At 40.2% G+C, this 19,449-nt stretch overlaps 2 protein-coding genes across 3 annotated transcripts in view; one reads left to right on the top strand and one right to left on the bottom strand.

Moving 5' to 3' along the window:
* Positions 1–7,934: 7,934 nt before the first annotated feature.
* asb6 (ankyrin repeat and SOCS box containing 6) lies at positions 7,935–12,599 on the bottom strand. The gene is made up of 7 exons (XM_058070781.2): positions 12,483–12,599; positions 12,139–12,258; positions 11,808–11,983; positions 11,219–11,325; positions 11,008–11,116; positions 10,846–10,932; positions 7,935–9,741 (listed from the first exon to the last, which is right to left on the bottom strand). The coding sequence occupies exons 1-7, from the start codon at positions 12,593–12,595 to the stop codon at positions 9,026–9,028; spliced, it is 1,428 nt and encodes a 475-aa protein (XP_057926764.2). The 5' UTR covers positions 12,596–12,599; the 3' UTR covers positions 7,935–9,025.
* Positions 12,600–18,066: 5,467 nt separating this feature from the next.
* The window catches only part of LOC131128529 (transmembrane protein 132C), a 108,725-nt gene continuing 107,342 nt past the window's right edge, over positions 18,067–19,449 (top strand). For both annotated transcript variants that reach the window (XM_058071450.2, XM_058071451.2), the window contains exon 1: positions 18,067–18,826. In XM_058071450.2, the coding sequence (XP_057927433.2) occupies positions 18,748–18,826 (79 nt within the window). In that variant the 5' untranslated portion in view covers positions 18,067–18,747. The remainder of the gene's footprint in view (positions 18,827–19,449) is intronic.

Consider the following 19,449-nt stretch of genomic DNA (forward strand, 5'->3'; position numbering starts at 1 on the left):
GCTTCATGGCAAAGGCTGTGAATACTTATGTAAATGGGATTTTTTTGTTTTCTATTTTTAATCAATTCAAAAAAAGTAAAAAAAAAAACTTTTTCACATTGTCATAATGGAGTATTTTGTGTAGAATTTTGAGGTAAGAGATTAATTTAATTCAGTTTGGAATGAGGCTGTAACATGACAAAATGTAGAAAAAGTGAAGCGCTGTGAATACTTTCCGGATGCACTGTATATCATGGAGGCCCTTTACGGTTGTGTGGGCCACACGTCACCCATACCATAACTGTCACTTTTCATATGTCGACGTTAATTAAGAGTTCAACTATTGTGATGACCTGGAAACATTCAAACTGTAAATATGAAATACCAAGTATAAGTATTTAGTATAGTAGTTGCCAAGTTTTATAGACCAAATAGATCATTTTGATTGTGTGCACCCCTGATATACATGCACAATGTACATAAATACTCAATATACGTATCAAAAAATCACAAATACTGTATTCATAAAAATATTAAATACAGTATATATTTTCTCTGTGTTTATAGTACAAGGTACAACTTTGGGACATTGTAATTTTAAAAGTGACCCAAAGGCTGAAAATGCATGGGCACCCCTGTAGATACATGTATAGCCTATTATTTACACAATGACTACAAATTGTCTGAAATAAAATATAAAATATCATAAAAACATTTCACTATGCTGTATATTGAAAAATGTGCACCGGAAATTGCCCGACTGCCCTGTTGGCACTTGACAGATAAGCTGAGGAAAAGGAGAGATCCTAATGTTGACATTACATACTGACAGTAAACTTCATTCATTCATTCATTCATTTTTTCATTCGCTTTTTCCTCACGAGGGTCGCGGGGGGTGCTGGAGCCTATCCCAGCTGTCTTTGGGCGAGAGGTAGGGTACACCCTGGACTGGTGGCCAGCCAATCACAGGGCACATATAGACAAACAACCATTCACACTCACGGACAGTAAACTTAAATTTTAAAATGAAATATTAAAAAAATAATTGCTGCCACAGCTACGCAGCAGTGGCATGACACAGTGGCGGCAGTCCGCCTCCCATGCAGCCCACCACCACAGCTTCAAAAAATCCTTGGAGAAACCCAGCCATCTTAATTGGTTATGTTTTACCCACATATTTAACACATTCTACTGTAAAACTGCGACCATGAGGCCCTGCACAAAAAAAATCTGTTCTGTATTAATCATTTCATTAATTAAATAAATTAATTTATTTATGCATTAATTTAGTGCTGTATGTAGTGTAGAACACAGTTTTGGCTTTAACCAAAATGCATATTGGATTATGCATCTGAACCCAATAATGTGTTTATTACCTGTAAATCATATTTCTGTTGCTACAATGTAGTGTAGTTATCTATAATCTATGTTGGAAATCAAGGTAAGACCAACACCTCGTGTTGTGTCGGAATAGAAAGGTGGCCTGCCTCAACAGGATTTAGTCATCCTGCATCCTGTCCACCCCCACTGAGATTAGTCCTATACCCTGGTTGAACCCGTCGACCTGCAACCATCTCTCAGAGCTGAGAGACCAACCAACATCCCCCACAGTGAGCGCACGCACAGTCACAGGCTCCACTTCCTATAATCAGAATAATCTCAGGACAACAGTAATAACATATACGTGAACATGTGTATGGAATGTGTTGAGATCCAGAAAAAAAGTCCATGTTTTCCTCTTGGTTTTAGCAACCATTCATTCTAGTGTGCTCCATCAACACCAGAGAAGCAATACGACGGGGTACATTTTTTACTGATGAAGTCACCACATCTGCGGTTATGAACACTTAGTACTGTGTGCTTCAACTCTTGCGCTCTCTTTGGCTTGCTTCGGTCCCCTTCTCCCACACAAGGCTGAAGCGTTACTTGCCTTCACACCAGCAAATGCATACGTTTGTAAGGTACAAGTAAACAAGCACTCAAGCTGAAGGGGTGTGTGCAGTGTGACCCCCTTCACTGGCCGATTCTCCCAAAGTCCACCTCAACTCCCATGAGGTTTGAGGCAGCAGCTGAGTGTTCAGTGATGTCTGCAATTATCCCGTGTCTAGACAACGTCTAGTGATGCAGGCACAGCTCTATAGAACAGGCTTGGAAAACATACAATGTCTTTCAGCTGGTGATGTGGTGGTCAAAAAAAAGGGTCAGTGCTGGGTTATGAATGCTGCCATGAAAACACCAACAAAAAACAAAAGAAGGCTGATTTCAATGTTCACTTTTAGGTTGGTGGGATTCTAAATTAAAATGTTGCAAATATCATTGTTTGTATTTGTTGGGTTATATGCTTGTTAGCATCGATGTAAAGACACAATTCTGTTTTATATGACAATGTATTGTGAATTTGCATTGATTCATGATTTCACTTTAGTTCCATCAAAAGTAAACTATATTTGGAGGTTTTGTTGGAAAAACATTTATTTAATATTACCTAATAAAAAAGGTTGTGATTGTGGAGGCTCCACAATTTTTAATTTTTCTGGTAATTTTTCTTTTTTCATTTACCAGGCTAAAAGCAATCCACTGTTGGTCAAAATGCAACAAAGGTAAATATTAATTCAGCCATTCAAGGGCGTGCTGGGGCCTATCCCGGCAGTCTTCGGGCGATAAGCGGGGTACACCCTGGACTGGTCGCCAGCCAATCACAGGGCACATATAGACAAACAATCATTCACACTCACATTCATACCTATGGACAATTTGGAGTCACCAATTAACCTAGCATGTTTTTGGAATGTGGGAGGAAACCAGAGTACCCTGGAGAAAATCCATGCATGCACGGGGAGAAAATGTAAACTCCACACAGGGATGGCCGAGGAGGTAATATTGTTAAAGGAAAAAATGGGCTTTGTGACACTGCAAATATTAGGTAGTAGGGTGATTTTAGTGAAACATTACACCTTATAAGGATTACTTAAATGTGCCACGGGCCAGTACAAAATGAACTGCGGGCCCCAAATGGCCCCCGGGCGGCACTTTGGACACCCCCGTAACACACTGGTACCACAAGTTACTTTTGTTGTCAGGTGTGTCATGATTTTGTGTTGTAATAGTTTTTAGATACAGTTACGTTCAAGGACTCTTTCAGTTGGCTAGTTATCTTTCTTATCTTGGAATACCACAGGGCAAGTGGCAATTTACTTTGAGAAATATTTGCCATTTTATGTTTTGTATTGAGGGCTGCACGAATGTGAGTGTGAATGGTTGTTTGTCTATATGTGCCCTGTGATTGGCTGGTGACCAGTCCAGGGTGTACCCCGCCTCTCGCCCGAAGACAGCTGGGATAGGCTCCAGCACCCCCGCAACCCTTGTGAGGATAAGTGGTAGAAAATGAATGAATGAACGTTTTGTTTTGTGTCATTTTGAAAATTTATGAGCTGATTCTTTCGAACAATTGTGAGGAATTTTTGCACTTATTGAAAGGATACTGCCAACTTCTACCATCATCTATACTTTAGCAGTCGATTCAGCTGTAAATTTAAAAGATGTGCCTGTGTTGAAAGTGTCAACATGTCATAATTGTGTCAACATGTATAAAATAACACTTTTTTACAGTGTTTTTACCATTTTCTTGCGTTATTACCAGGTAGAAATACTCAGCCGCCAAAAAAATTAACTTCCACTCAACCTTGGCCAAAGTATGACGAGCTTAAGGTTAGGGTTGACCGATATTTTTTATATATCGGTATACCGGAATAAAGTTTGTACGTAAGATGAATCAAATGCTGTCATCGTGAGGAGAAGGAACGGTTGTGTGGGGAAGTATTTATTCTGCGGACCTCCTGACCTGAACTAGTTGAAATAAAATTGTCTGACTCTCCTCTTGCAGAGCGTGAATAGAAGCTAGCAGGGTTTAGCTTAATTTAGCATGCTAAATGTTTGTGTGTGTGGAGGACTCAGGCTTGATGAGTACCTTGATTTTTACCATGTTGTGTCTGCGTAAAAAATATCTTACATACGTATATAGTTAGAATTGCATGGGTGACTACATCTTCCTTCATGACAAGCATAGCCATTGCACTTGGTTGAAGATTTAGCAGCAATGTGTGCAGAAGCTGACAATATTGAAGATGCAGGTAAAACTGTTGTGTTAACTTACTTCATTCTAGTTAAGAGTGGTGTAGTGAAGCATTGCATCATTCTTATAAGCATCATAACCTGTCCTCTCATGTGGAGGACAGATATTAGAAACATGTCTCAGTATGCTGCACAATACTGGAAACTGTAAAGGCACAGTTTGATTTTATATTGGATCGTATTTGGACGGGATTGCCTTAAATTGAGCAAAATGCCAAGAAGCACGTTTATTAATCAAGCTGCTATTTTCTTTAGAAGTTTTTCTCTAGATAAGAAAAAAAATACATTTAGTGTAGGTTACCTTGCCCTGATGAATTGTGGGCAATAAAGTACGTACGTTTCCGCACAAGTCTTTTGGCTATTCTTTGACTTGGAAAACTGAACACCATTTGCTTATTATTAGGATCTAATGGTATAAAAAACTCCATCAGTAAAAAAAGCTATAATTTGAAGAAAATAAAGGCAGTAGAAAACATGCAGGAGTTTGAACCAAAGGTTGAACGACACGGACTGCAGTGAAAGAAAAAGGCTGTGAGAGAATGAGCAGGTGTGGTGGAAAGACCCATGGGCTTCAGGGAGAGAATAGATCAATAACTAATTTCAGTACCAAGCTTCACTCGCACTGTTTTCCAATAAATGCTGGATGGAGAGTACAGGCTTAGCCCCCTCACCCCACTATCTCGATTCTATCACCTTCTTCAAGCTGGCATGGAGACATGGCAAGGAGGATGTTTTTTTATTTATTTATTAAAACAGCTTTGTGATTCTTGATTGGCTGCATTATGTTTCTACAGCTTGTATAACCTATACCTGTAGAATGTTGTCCAGCTATTTCCATATGTCCTCCACATATACCATCTCTGTATCTTTAAAGTATGTAGGGGTTTTTTCTTCTCTTCCACTATCCTGCTTCCCTCACCCCCTCCCATCCTCGAATGAGGGCCGTGTTGAGGTTTTGTCAAGAGTATGTAGGGAGATTGAGGCAGACAGGAGAGTGAAGCGTGTGTCATGTAGGGCTGCTGCTGCTGCTGCTGCTGCTGCTGCTGAGGCTCTTCTCCTCAGAGGCTGTGACCTAGATAACCAAGAGGAGCTGGAGCGCCTGCAAGCCTTGGAGCCACTCCAGCCTCAGCAATGTCAGGAAGGGGTTAGTTGTGTAACACAATGTCCTATTTAGTTTGCCCGTCACAAGCATAGATGCTAGCACCATGCAGTGTATGTAACATATGTTACATACACTATGTGTTACTGCTGTTCTCAAAGCGGAGATGTGCATAAAAGGAAAGAGCAAAAAGGAAGCATCCGCAAAGTCTTATGAATTCAAACGTAAGCATTAAGCATGCTTGGTCAAACTTTCCATGCCAGCACCCAGTGGAACTACATTATGTCACTGTAAAACCAACTAAAGTACAAACATCTATAGGCACACTCTTTCTGCAGCTCTGCGGTCAACACAAGAGAAGGCTATGATGATTTTAGCATAAACTACAATATCTGGTTAATGAGGAAGTAAATATATAAAGCCAGTGAGGCTAGGTATCCCTCACGCACACAACATACATTAAATCAGCATCATATTTGTGCAATATGCTGAAAGCCTGTGTGACTTGTTTATTGATCCAGCTTCGGTTTAAGTGGGACGAAAACTAATTTCACATCACATCACAATCACTTCGGGGCGGTAATACACAAATGTATTACAACAACTTTAATAGACTGCAACGTGAATCACTAAATAACATGCGAAAGAGAAACACTGCCATCTGGTGACATATATAATGAATTACAACCAACCGCATTACACTTTACGGCAGGTGTGTCAAACTCAATTGCACCGGGGCCAAAACTCAAAACCTACTTTAGGTTATGTGACGAAGTGGACATTACCACTATATCCACCTGGACAGCCCCATGCCTTGCATATTTGCAGTTTTGTATTTATTTTGCTCATATCAGGTCTGGTTTAACATCTTAGAGTTGTTAAGTGCGTTTACACATCCCCCTTAGCCGAGCGGAAGTGAAGGTGTCGTGAACGTAAACAAAAGGAAGAAGAAAAGTACACAAAGGTAGGAGCTAAGCAGAAGCTAACACTGCACAGACTCTCATTAGTGAGCATCCTTCCATCCATTTTCTATGCTGCTTATTTTCAACAAGGGTCTCGGGGTATGCTGGAGCCTATCCCAGCTGACTTTGGGCAAGAGGCGGGGTACACCCTAGACTGGTTGCCAGCCAATCACAGGGCACATATAGACAAACAACCTTTAGTGGATGGGGCCACATCACATTCAAATCACATTTATGTGAACTGCTTTGTTTGTCACAAAATAATATAATATAAACATACTAGAGTACATACAGGTACTGTTGTTGCACACCTACGATTATTTATTGTGTGTTTTAGCTGAGGTAGAAAACATTGTTTATTTGTAGGAATCGCCATTAGTGATGCTCTTAAAAAACAATATTTGATTATTAGTCGGCTATGGACAAAATCTGACAAATCAGGTTTGACTATGAAACGCCTTTGTCAAAGACAGCCCTACTGCTAACACTTGCTAATGGTAGCAGCTCCAGGAGGCAGGTATAAAAAGAAGCTCTCTGAATTGCAGAGAGGTTGTCGTGCCACCTACGCTCAGACTGCCGTGGCAACTCCAAAATGAAAGCACAAATGTGGAGCGTGCAAACGAAACATACAAGTGTTTCTGTGTAATTCCCTTCAACTCTGCTCTTTTAAACCACATGCTCATGAAAATCTACTTTTACAAATCAGTCACTCATTTTTTTTAAGCCTTGTGGGCACACTTGTTAATGTAATGCTAAGACTCCAATGGGCCGACGCCAGTTGGTGCCAGTTTGCGCCAAAGGTTATGTGATTGGCACATAGTGGCTCGGTGTGGCACTGAATTATGTTTGCTCGGCATGGTGCCATGTTGTTGTTATTCGACGCCAAAACGAGCCACTACGCGCCAATCATATAATCTTTGGCGCAAACTGGCGCCGGCCCAGTGGACTCCTAGCATCATTGGCGCAACTTGACTCGTGCCATTACATTCCAGTGGATTCCAATAGGCTGATTATTTGCGACATTTGGTTCCACTTGGTGGACACTTGCATCAAGCAATCGGCGCAACAAAGATTTTAAACATTTTGAAATTTTCTTACTGCCAAACTAATTTTTTGCCGCCGTTACGGGCAACCATGAGCCAGTTGGGAGGCAGTTTGAGCCACTGCATGCCACTTGGCACTTTTTTGGCGACACTAGGCGCCACAGCAAATTGCATTGGTGCAAACTGGCACCGACTGGCGACGGCCCAGTCTGGCTGTTGATGTGATACAATGTATACGCCTGTTCTTTTACTTATGTTCAAAACCATTACACAGTGGGGCAAAAAAGTATTTAGTCATCCACCAATTGTGCACTTTCAGCCACTTTAAAAGATGAAAAAAAAAAATCATCATTGGTATATTTCCACGAGAGACAAAATGAGGGGGAAAAATCCAGAAAATGAAAATTTTAAAGAATTTCTTTGTAAATTGTGGTGGGAAGTATTTGGTAAATAATAAAAGTTCTTTTGGCCCATTCCTCCATGCAGATCTCCTCTACAGCAGTGATGTTTTGGGGCTGTTGCTGGGCAACACAGACTCTCAACTCCCTACAAAGATTTTCTATGGAGTTGAGATCTGGAGACTGACTAAGCCACTCCAGGACCTTGAGCTGTTTCTTATGAAGCCACTCCTTTGTTGCCCGGGTGGTGTGTTCGATACATACCCCCATTCATTCTTTCCTTTACAAGGATCAGTCATCCTGGTACTTTTGCAGAAAAACAGCTCCAAAGCATTCTTTCTCCTCCAAACACGACAAGTTGAGTCTCTACTTTGAGTTCTATTTTGTTTTCATCTGACCATATGACATTCTCCCAATCCTTCTGGATCATCCAAATGCTCTCTAGCAAACTTCAGACGATCCTGGATATGTACAGACTTTAAGGAGGAGGACACTTACAGGAGGACACTGCAGGATTTGAGTCCCTGGCGGCATAGTGTGTTACTCATGGTAGCCTTTGTTACTTTGGTCCCAGCTCTCTTCAGATCTGTGTGGTTCTGGGATTTTGCATGGATTCCCAGACTGAGGGAGATTATATCAGTGGTCTTGTATGGCTTCTTTTTTCTAATAATTGTCCCCACAGCTCACACCAAGCTGCTTACCTATTTCAAGACTGGCACAGGTCTAAAATTTAGTTTCTGGTGTCCTTTGACAGCTCTTTGGTCTTGGCCATAGTTGAGTTCAGAATCTGACAGATTGAGGTTGTGGACAGGTTTATTTTATATGTAAATGACTTAAAACACTAATACAGGTAAAAAAGTGGAGGAGCCTGTTAAAGTTGTTATAGGTCTGAGAGCCAGATATCTAGCTTATTTGTAGGTGACCAAATACTTATTTTCCACCATCATTTGCAAATATATATTTTTTTAAATCAGGCAGTGATTTTATGGATTTTTTTTTCTGATTTTGTCTCTCACAGTTGAGGTATGCCTATGATGGAAGTTGGAGACCTCCCTCATCTAGTGGGAGAAACTGCACAATTGGTGGCTGAATACTGTTTTTTCCCACTGTAACAATTTAATTATGCCTTTCGTGGCATGGTACAAAATTATTTTTGTAAACACTGCCATCTGGTGACATTTCTTATGAATTACAACCAACCACATGACATCCTAAAGCCTCACATTACATATGTTTTTAATGTGAATCCAGTGACAAATGTGTAGCTGGCATATATTTGACATTTGAGTCTTATGGTAGATGTAAAAACACAATGGCACAGAAACAAAATAACTGCTGGGCAATGTGCCTCTATTCCACTTAGGTACACAAAAGCTGCCTTTGCATCAATTGTGAGCATCACACATCAGATGATCAGCGTTGGCTTTGTTGGGGCTTAAAGCAGTCCCAAACAGGCTTTGTCTTAAATGTGCGCTCTGGGAGAAGGAAGTCTTTCAGTCGGTCTGGTAATGGCAAATCATTGATTCTTTTTTCGAGGGGCCAGGGCTGGGAGTGGTTCCTTAAAAAGGCCCTGCAAAGGCATTTCAGAGCAGGAGGGCAAGCATCAACCTTGACCACTGTGTTGTACAGCTGTTCAACATCCTGAACATATGGGTGACGGTCCTGCCCAAGTACAGTATGTTTCAACCTGTAATGCAGGCTCAGCGTCGGTTTGTTTACCCTCATTAAGTCCAGCAAAACTTCAGCTTGCTCAAGGAGCTCTGATGCATGATTTGGATCTGAACATTGCCCCAGAGCAGAGTGGAGCCGCTGGAAAATAATACTGGAAGCTGACCAGCAGGAGTCGCTGTGATAGGCACAAACCAAAGAAGCTCCACTTTGGATTATGAGCACAGCCAGAGGGAAGAGAAGGTCAAAGTGCTCCAGGCTCGTTTGGGTCAGAGTGGACTCATCAGAGAGATCACAGCTGGGATCCATGCCATGGGCCAGCAGTAACTGTGTGGTCTTCAAGCAGAATTTTCCAATCTCTGCAGCGTCCTCTGGGTTGGCATCAAGCGCCTCCTTGACCAGAAACACCAATGATGACTCAACTGTTTCGCCATCTACTGTTGCAGCCTTGATGTTAGCACCTGGGCAGATGCAGCACATTCTTTCATATACATTTTTGTCTTTTGTTAATTATTGAGCCCTTGGTAATTCAGAGGCTTTAAATCTTGTTCTCACATTTGCTACTCCAAAGCTGCTTGAACAAAAGGTTACATCACCTTTTTTATTTGCAGAGAGAAGTCTGTCACTTCCATTGTGTCTTTGTACCAAGGTTCCATGAAATAAATACTAAAACTAGAGATGCACCGATCAGGTATTTTGACACCGAGTACGAGTCATTTGATTTAGAGTATTGGGCGATACAGAGTCCCGATCCAAAGCTTATATTATACCGTATTTTCCACACTATAAGGCGCACTTAAAGCCTTTCTCAAAAATCGACGAGGCACCTTATAATTAGTGCACCTTACGTGTGCACTGAGTTCCAAAATCTGTAGAAATGTTGTTGTACTACTTCGGTATCACATTTCCCACTGACGGGGATGTAATACTACACTTGCAGCGATAAACCAATCAGTGAACAATATATAATATGTACAGTATGCCTGCAATCATTTCAGGAGGATTACAAAAAGAACTCCAACCACTGGACATTGGTGTAAACAGGACATTCAAAGTGATGTTGCAAGCGGCATGAGAGCCATGGATGAAAGACGGGGAACACGAAGGCAGCGTCTGAAGAGTTACACCACCATATGTGAATGGATTGTGGATACTTGGGCTAAGATATCCACTTTAAAAGGGTCGCCCTGTTGCGCGGGTTAAATTGAAAATTTGGAAGAGGTGACTTCTCTTTCCTCATGCATACTGTATGCTGACCCCTGCCTTAGTCCAAGCATCCACAATCCATTCACATTTTGTGGCGTAACTCGGCTCGCCCGTGTTCGCCGTCTTTCTTTGTTTTGCAGCCCCAGAGGCGTGGCAGAAGTCAAGCGTATGTACTGTACGTACTATGTCACCTTCTCGGATTGGTTTAGCATTGCCAGCGTATGCGCTATATGAATTACGTAATGTTTTCTGATTGGTTTATTTGTGCCTGCTTATGTATTATGTCCCTGTGTCAGCGGGAAATGGTCTAATAATAAGCAAAAGGCTATGTGCTGATAGCAGTGTTTCAGGGTCAATACCTCTTTCAAGTAGCAGCTGGATGTTCTCTGTGTTGTTCACAGTGAGGCCATCACTGCTTGCCAATGCATGCAGCAAAGGGGTCTTTCCTTAGAGACAAGATTAATACAATCACTTTCCGAACAAAGTCAAACTCTATTACTTTGCTTAGGAAGGAAATATACCTCTTTTATCCCATGCATTCACATCAGCACCAAGGTCAAGCAATGTGAGCAGGCAGGGCAGACGGTCCGACTCTTCGCTTGCAAGATCCAATGGACTGCTCTCATGGATCTTACGGGTCAGAAATGAAACATTTGTAAGTGCAAAATTCAGCAATTAAACATGGCAAACTATAAACAAGGAGAACAAATCATTTGGTCTTATTTGTCTCACCCTGTCCCTTTTTTCAATATCAGCTCCGTGCTCAACCAGAAGTTTCACCATATCTGATCTGTTCTTCAGAACAGCTACATGCAGTGGATTGTAGTAAGATACTGGGTCTGGGGAAGAAAAACAGGGAGATCCAATTTAAAAATCACAGAACAGAACAAATAGTCTTCTGTAAAAAAGTGTCTCAGTGAGGGACATGCTAATATACTGAAGCATATATGGAGTATGGTGGGCAAACCTCGGCATGAACACATATTTATTTCCCTTTTCTGGGCATTATAACACAAGAAAACAAGTTAATATCAGCTAGCTTACAATGCTGTAATTGGGATACAACCCCTACTATGAAGCCATCTAAAAAAAAAAATTCTAACGTTTAAATTGGGTCATGATTTTGGCATGACTTGATACACATGCCGTGATCATGCATTGACACATTACATAAATTTTGACCTATACTGAGGATACTCTTTAAGTTGTTGTTGTGCATCAGTGAATGTTTGTTCATAAAATTGGATGTAAATGCTAAAGTTGGAAGACAAATCTTTTGAGATATCACAGGTAAAACCTTGAACTGACATATTTCACCCACCTTCAAAATTAAGATCTGCCCTGTACCGTAGAAGGACTTCAGCGACATGCACCAGCCCTCGCTCTGCCACCTTGAACAGAGCATAGCTGATCCCTGCCATGAATACTTCAGAGTGGGACTCGAGCTCAAGCAACTCTTCTACAGAACTGCACAGACTTCTTTCATCTACTGGACTTCTGTGTCTGGATACCAAAGGAGGAAAAAGTATAATTTGTACATGTGAAATTCTGTGTGATTTAAATTCATTCATTATTTATTTATAGTCAATACTAAAAAAAAGGACAGTCCAGAATATGATTTCTATATTTTTTTTAATGTATTTTCTTATTACCTATCCTCTTGACTTGCGTCTGTTTCTTCTGGCCCGATCACACTCATGATAGCATCCACTAGTGGCTGATACTCATAAATGATTCTCCGGAAACCATGGAGAAAAGGCATGGCTCCTTCACTGTTCAAAGCAAAATAGAAAGTAATAGACAAGAAATTCAAAATCCACATTCTAAACAGTACATATAGTGTCAAACCAGATTCGATTTTTGCGAAAACAGACGCCAGTTCAACTTTATCCATACATTGCAGAGCGTTTCATAGTTAGCTACATTCATGTCAGCGTTTAATAACTGTAGTCATACGTTACAAATTTTAACTAAACAAATATGAGTAAAATCTTGCCTTATTCCGTGCGACGTCTTCCTGTCGTGTGTACTCAAATGAAAAACTGGCCAACTAACATCGAGATTGCACTGTTTAAATAACGAACCGCTGATGTCGGAAATGTCCGACATCCATATTTTGTTCCCCAACAAACCAAAACCCGAAAGAAGGTTCCCCATAATGTTGTGTTATTTGCGACGGGAATTTTTACTGAAGTATAAAATAACTACGTGTCTTTAGAAATAAAATATTTCCAACTTTTTATTGAACATTTTATTTTAATACGCTGTGAGTCAGTAATTCTTGTGATCGGTATGTAAAAATGCTGTACATGTTTGTAAGAAATATTTCCATATACAAAGACGGCCTCTGGGTGGCAGCAACAACACACACCCAACATACTGCTGTGAGCTTGGATTTAATGATGATGATGATGAAGTACACCTGCCAATGCAATATAGTTACTAAAATGTGTATTCCTGCCATTTTACTGAGGTTTTGGACTGTAATAAATAATGTAATGTCTTTCAATAGTATGGAAATAAATATGCATTACAAACCTGGAATCTGGGATCAACAGATATGGTGGAAGGGCTTCTTTCTAAAAGAGGAATTAAATGCATTGCATTTGTCTCCCACCCTTCAAACTAACTGTATGTGACCAAGAGAAAATGGTGGTGCTCCATTTCCCTTACCAGTAAATAGACTCTTTATTAAATTTAGCCCACATCTATCAAAATAAAGACCAGTTTCAAAAATTACTTTGTTGGCCACAAATGGTTGGCAATAGAATGAGCAACTCTTGAAACAAGGCCATCACTTATCTGGTTCACATTTCCTCCCAAGGTGGAAGTAAGCAGGACACAATTAGACTTTTATTTGTTCTCTGGATGATAGATATGACCCATTCCAACTCTGTTTATCAGATTAACACACATGAGAATCTTTTAAACCTTTAGACCTGTCGGTCCCATTTGGTTTCTCTGTGTTGTAATCAAATTGTGCTGTCAAGGGCGATACAGGCACAGTAACACCTCAACACAAAGATTTACAGTTAAAGCAGAAATGCTTTGTAATCTGTCTGACAGGAGACTTTAATTACCTTAAATTGAAACTACTTGTAAAATCCGGTAACACACCCGGAAACCTTTGAAAAAACTGCTCACTTGGACAAACGGTGCCAGAAATAGATGGCAGGGTGAAGGTAGACGTAGCGAAAGGATAATAGAGCAGAGATCATTGTGGTTCAGTTCCATACCATGAGTGTGAATTATCAGACAGTAGGTCTGGGCCTAATATCCTTTTGTGCTGGAGGCATCTGCCGAGTGAAGATTGTGGCTGGAAATAATCAGACCTTTTAGAGGTCAGTGAAAGTTAAGGACACATAAAGTAGACCACAGCACATCTAGCTGATAAGGCATAACTGTCTCTGTGAGGAAGAATGACAAGAGTTCACTTTGTCTCAGGAGTTACACTTTGAATGCTGGTAAATAGCCAATAAATATATATTGTTTGTTTTTGTTTGTTTGAATTGGTGTCAGACCTTAACACAAACATACACTTAAATTACTAGATATACAAATTTTGTGTTGCATTTCTAAAATAATTCTAAAATATTTTTTCCAACACAAAATTCATGAAACAGAGCAGTGCCGTTACACAGAGCAAAACTGTTGTCATCAATGCTATAACATGAGCGTAAACCTCAATCTACGTAATAGTGAACATAGCAATGGTTCACCAAACATCAGAGGTGGGTGCAAGTCAGTTACATAGTGACATTATAGTGAATATTACGGTTTCATAACATAACATTCGGAATAACTCGTTTACATGCCTGAGCAAAGGTTATTCCTGTATACATGATAATTGTAAACAACCCGGATATTCGGATCAAAACAGCAATGCACGGAGGACGTCATGACACAATGCATGTCATTTCCGCTTCTTTTTCCTGTATACAAAAACAACACCAACCAGGAGTATAATGAACAATCTGGGACTGGTAGTACTTGTCTATAAACGATAGAAACATTTTTCTGTCTTTCACCACATTAATTAGATGGTTAGTTTCCTCCTAAATTAAAAAATGTGTAGTTTTGCGTGCCGCTCATGCATACTGCCGCCAAGATTATTTTTGAATGGAACATGTACAGAATACAAATCACAAATAGGCGACTCTATGACCCAATTTTCAGGTTAGAAAAGGAGTAACCCAGGGGTAATATATATATATATTTTTTAAACGGAGTACGAGCATATTCAGGGTTTTCAAAAGGGTTATTGGTGTTTATATGGCCCTGTGCAACCAGGTTATTATAATATTATGATAGGGTTATTTGACTGCATGTTAACGTAGCCAGTTTTTTGCAAGTCCCAAGTAAGTCCCAAGTCTTTAATCTCAAGTCAAGTCTCAAGTAAAGACGTGCCAGTCCAGGTACATGTTTTCCGTTTTTCTCCCACATTCCAAAAACATGCTAGGTTAACTGGCGACTCCAAATTATCCATAGGTATGAATGTGAGTGTGAATGGTTGTTTGTCTATGTGTGCCCTGTGATTGGCTGGCGACCAGTCCATGCAGGGCAGACTGCCCGAAGACAGCTGGGATAGATTCCAGCATACCCGCAACCATAGTGAGGTTAAGCGGCATACAAAAGGATTAATAATCTCGTCACTGAAATTAGACTTAGACCTAAAAGTGCCTCCTCTCAATTAGTGACATGATGCATTCTTTATGGAACAATGTTAATTATTGATTCAAAGACAATAATAATCCTTTTGTTATCTACATTTATATTTGATGGTAAATACAATTGTCTTTCCAAAGAAATAAGGCAACCAAATGATAGACCAGGCCATTTTGGCATGTGACTCACAGTACTATAGGGTAGAGGAAGGTCACTTGCTTATTCCCTTCTGGGTATCAGGCTGCAAAACGAAGTGATGGCCCAAAGAGCCCGATAAGTAAATACAGTTTTAATGACATAGGAATGGCCAGTAGGGATGTGTGCTGGATGGTGGTGGGCAAAGAACAGAGGGCAACAGGGTATTCCGCAGCAGTTATTATTAATGCTATCATAGATCAGATAGGCCGAGCGAGGAGAATAAAAGGTTATGATGAATCTGGGACGTCCCCAAATGACATGAGGAAAAGCTACTGCGGCTGGTTAAGGTCATAGATGAAGGATACCTACCAAAAAGACTTATGGAATGATTCATTAGATTGAATACGTATAGGACATATAGCACAGTATAGCCCAGGGAGTTACTGAAGGTCAAAGGGTGAGATGCAGCACCTTCAAATTAACCCTGCAGTATTTTGTTCCATGTGAGTTTTGCCAAATAATATAAGGCAAGCAAACGCCAATAGGAATTTTCACATAGAAAGACAATTTTTACTTAAGAATTGTCATATAAAAGTGTGAAGATATGTCTCCTTATATGTCATCCTTATGCGTATGGTATTTCTGTCCTGGTTCAATTTGTGAACATGAAAGCATGAAAACATCACAGACCAGACCTTTCTTCAAACTTCAAAGTCTTAAGATGTAGACTCAGCCAGGTCTGCCGGTCTAAATGCCACATCCGACGAGAGCACCTCTACAAAAGTATACAAGCTCTGTTTTGGCCCTACTCGGACAGGAGATTGATGAGGTGTGTGTTTTTACAGTGGCCTTACTCTCTGTAATTTGGCCTGAAAAATGTATTTACCATATGCAGAGCCTGAAGGAGTTCTGCCTCATTTTAACAACTTCCAGCTACAGACCATGTAACCAATATCGTGGACTCTGCGTGTTGCTGTCTTTGCTTTCCAGTTTTTCAATGGACTTCAGTATGGCCTGAGTTTCAAGGGATTTATCTGAGTGACAGACTCGGGGAAAAAACAACTTTTGGATGGCTAACATGGAATAAGACTTCCCTCCATCAACACTTTTTGTTAACCCCACGTCTAATGCTTTTTACAAGGAAGTTCCATAATCAAATTTCACACAAGAGCCTGGTTTCATGTTGGAAACTAATTGAATGTAAACTCACTAAACAGATGTGTTAAAAATGGAGCCAATTGAAGAGGCCGGAACTGAGAAATGGTGGTTAAGATGTTAGAGTACATCTTTGGTTCATGTGTAGTCTGCTCAAAGATAGCTGGGCTAGGCCTGTCACGCTGAACAGTGGATGATTTATAGATACCATGTGATTGACTACAAGTCAAGTGACAGACTTCAAAATACTCCATAAAGTTGTTTACAGGGTAAATCGGCCTTCTTCTCCTCTTGGTAGCCTGCTCTCTCCACGACATTATTGTGATTGTTCAGGTGTTATTGTTGAAGGTCAAGCCACCTACCCCCATCTCCTGCCACTGCTCAGAGTTGTATAGGAACAGTTTCACAGTTTCGTGAGGCATGTCTTTAATTCACCCCCAAAAGAAAACAAATTTTCACATTACTGCCTAATTCTGGCTTAAATGCACAATTCTTACATCCGAAAATCCCTTTCTGTCTGCCATTTTCAAGAAAAACAGACACTGGACACCCGCCAAGTTGACATAAATGAACTTCCTAAAGTTGTGACGTTGGGGATTCACAAGAAATACAGTGAAGTTCTCGTAACATCAAAAATCACATTTCCACATCATGTAGAACAAAAGTACAACATTTTAAACATACACCGTACGTTTGAAAAGTTGCAAATGTAGCCTAGGACCCCTTTAAGAATAAACAGACTGAAGTTCATAGAAACCAGCTGGCATTTAAATGCATTCAGTGTATCAATGTATAGCCTCTTTCCTTAACCTTCTGAGACCCAGCAATGTTTTTTTTTTGTCTGTAGGGACAAGCGTTTCACAGCCTTATATCAAATGCAAAACATAAAACAGGGTTGCTCACACTTTTTCAGCCTACAAGCTACTTTTAAAGTCCCAAAGATCAACCGCCGACTTTAAACATTATATATATGTATATATGTGTATATATATATATATATATATATATATATATATATACACACACACACACACACACACACAGTATATGTATATTCACCACTTTGTGTAAAAATGCCATTTATGATGTGGGTGTGATGTTCTGGGATAGGCTCCAGCATTCGCTGCAAGCCTAATGAGGCTAAGTGACAGAGAAGATGGATGGATGTAAATGTGTTAATTTCACCTTTTTAACAATTTAATATAAAGATAGAGGAAAGTAGACCTATGTCAAGTTTACATTGAACATTTTTTCACTTAAAAAAACGTACTGCAAAGAAAATTGCCTTGATTTCCACCCAAGGCAATCTAATGCAAATTACTTTACAGTGGAGTATTCATTCCACAAGGGGTCGCTGATGCACTCCAAAAAGGCTCGCGTTAACTATAGCATTTTAAAAGGAAATAATAGCTATATGTAAATCAGTTTCACAAAATGTGCAAAATTACTTGAGCATTATAAGCGATACTATAAGAGTAAATTACGTTTTGTATTTTGAGTGTGGATGCGGTGCCATATGTCTTTGTTATATTGACTGTGTGAGTGTGTGTGTGTTTGTTTTGTGGAGCCCCCCGATGTGTGTCAGTACAACTTACTGTCACTGCCACTGGCTTCCTCTTTCTCTTCACCCCACGTGCTTTGGTCGCTGCAGCCAATAACCTGTCTACACACGCACGCGCAAACGCGCACAGAGGACGAAGACTTGCAGTCGGACTTTCGTAGAATCTTTGAGGCACCTGATGGCAAAGTCAGTATGACGCTACGGTTTGGTTCCTCTTTGCTCTGTGGGCAGATGAAGTTCTCATCAGGACTTTGGTGAAAGCGCGTACGGAACATAACATAATACGAGTGTGATGTTTGGACGTTAACTTTTCTCTTTATTTGTGATTTTGCCACATTTTTGCCCTACCTAATTTTTGGACTTTGCGCATGACGCAGAAGCCAACTTGAAGAAGCTTCCAACACCAGTCGGATAAACTGATGCCGTGAGGAGACAACTGAACACATTTTCCATCGTTTTCATCGTTTGGAACTGCATTACAATGACGGGATATTCAACATGAAGACAGGCGTCTCATCCATCTCCATCCAAAATGAGCTCCAAAGTTCTCGCTCTTCATTTTTTAATCAAGAATGACAACAAACACTCAGAAAACATCTTTGATAGCGGTTGCAGTAGATATCTCTTTATAGTTCTTTAGAATTGGGAGCCGGGAGAAGTTTCCATCATTGCTTTTCCATTTAGAGAAATGATACACCTAATGAAACTTGACCTTTAAACTGAGATATTTTGGCATTTTTAGATGGATTATCCCGCACCATACCACTCAAAAAACATGTTGCATACCCCTGTGCTTCTGTCTGTGGCGTTACTTTTGAGAGGTAAGAATATTTTCAACCATTTTTGCACAGTAGTTCTTTTATCATACTTTTCTCAATGTAAAACTGGTTCTTAAAATAGGTCAAAGTTTTAAGTGAGAGAAAGGAATGAACGCCTGATGAGGGTGCAAGTACACATAAACTTATACATTTCAGTACACTGTCATACACACTTTGTAAAATAATACTGCTGGCTTTGCACACAATGGCTATTTCAGATTTCAATGTGATTATGCTTCTATTGTCCAACACAAACATGACAACAGTATGTTTTTTTCTAAAATAATATCCACATTGCAAAGTTTTTCCTCAGAAAAAAAATACATTGAAAGTGACAAACCTTCTACTCCAATCAAGCATCACTGCATTGGAAAAATGAATATTAATGCTGAGGTTTGTCCCGGACTGCCTCTTGCTGACAATGCAGATTTCTGTCTCATGACCATGAATCAATCATATGGAGCCCCAAAGGGGAGAGCAGCATTTCGACAGGCGGAAGCCCAAAGGAGATCTCAGGGCAGGTTAGAGGTTGAGCAAGTGAACGCACCTGTCTTATGGACAAAATATTTCCTCCCAAATTTTGTATTGCATTCGGCCATTTATTTTCTAGCACTTTTCCAGTTCAG

The sequence above is a fragment of the Doryrhamphus excisus genome, linkage group LG3 (genome assembly GCF_037039965.1).
Source record: "Doryrhamphus excisus strain RoL-2023G ecotype Guam linkage group LG3, RoL_Dexc_Guam_v1.1, whole genome shotgun sequence".
NCBI classification, from domain to species: Eukaryota; Metazoa; Chordata; class Actinopteri; order Syngnathiformes; family Syngnathidae; genus Doryrhamphus; species Doryrhamphus excisus.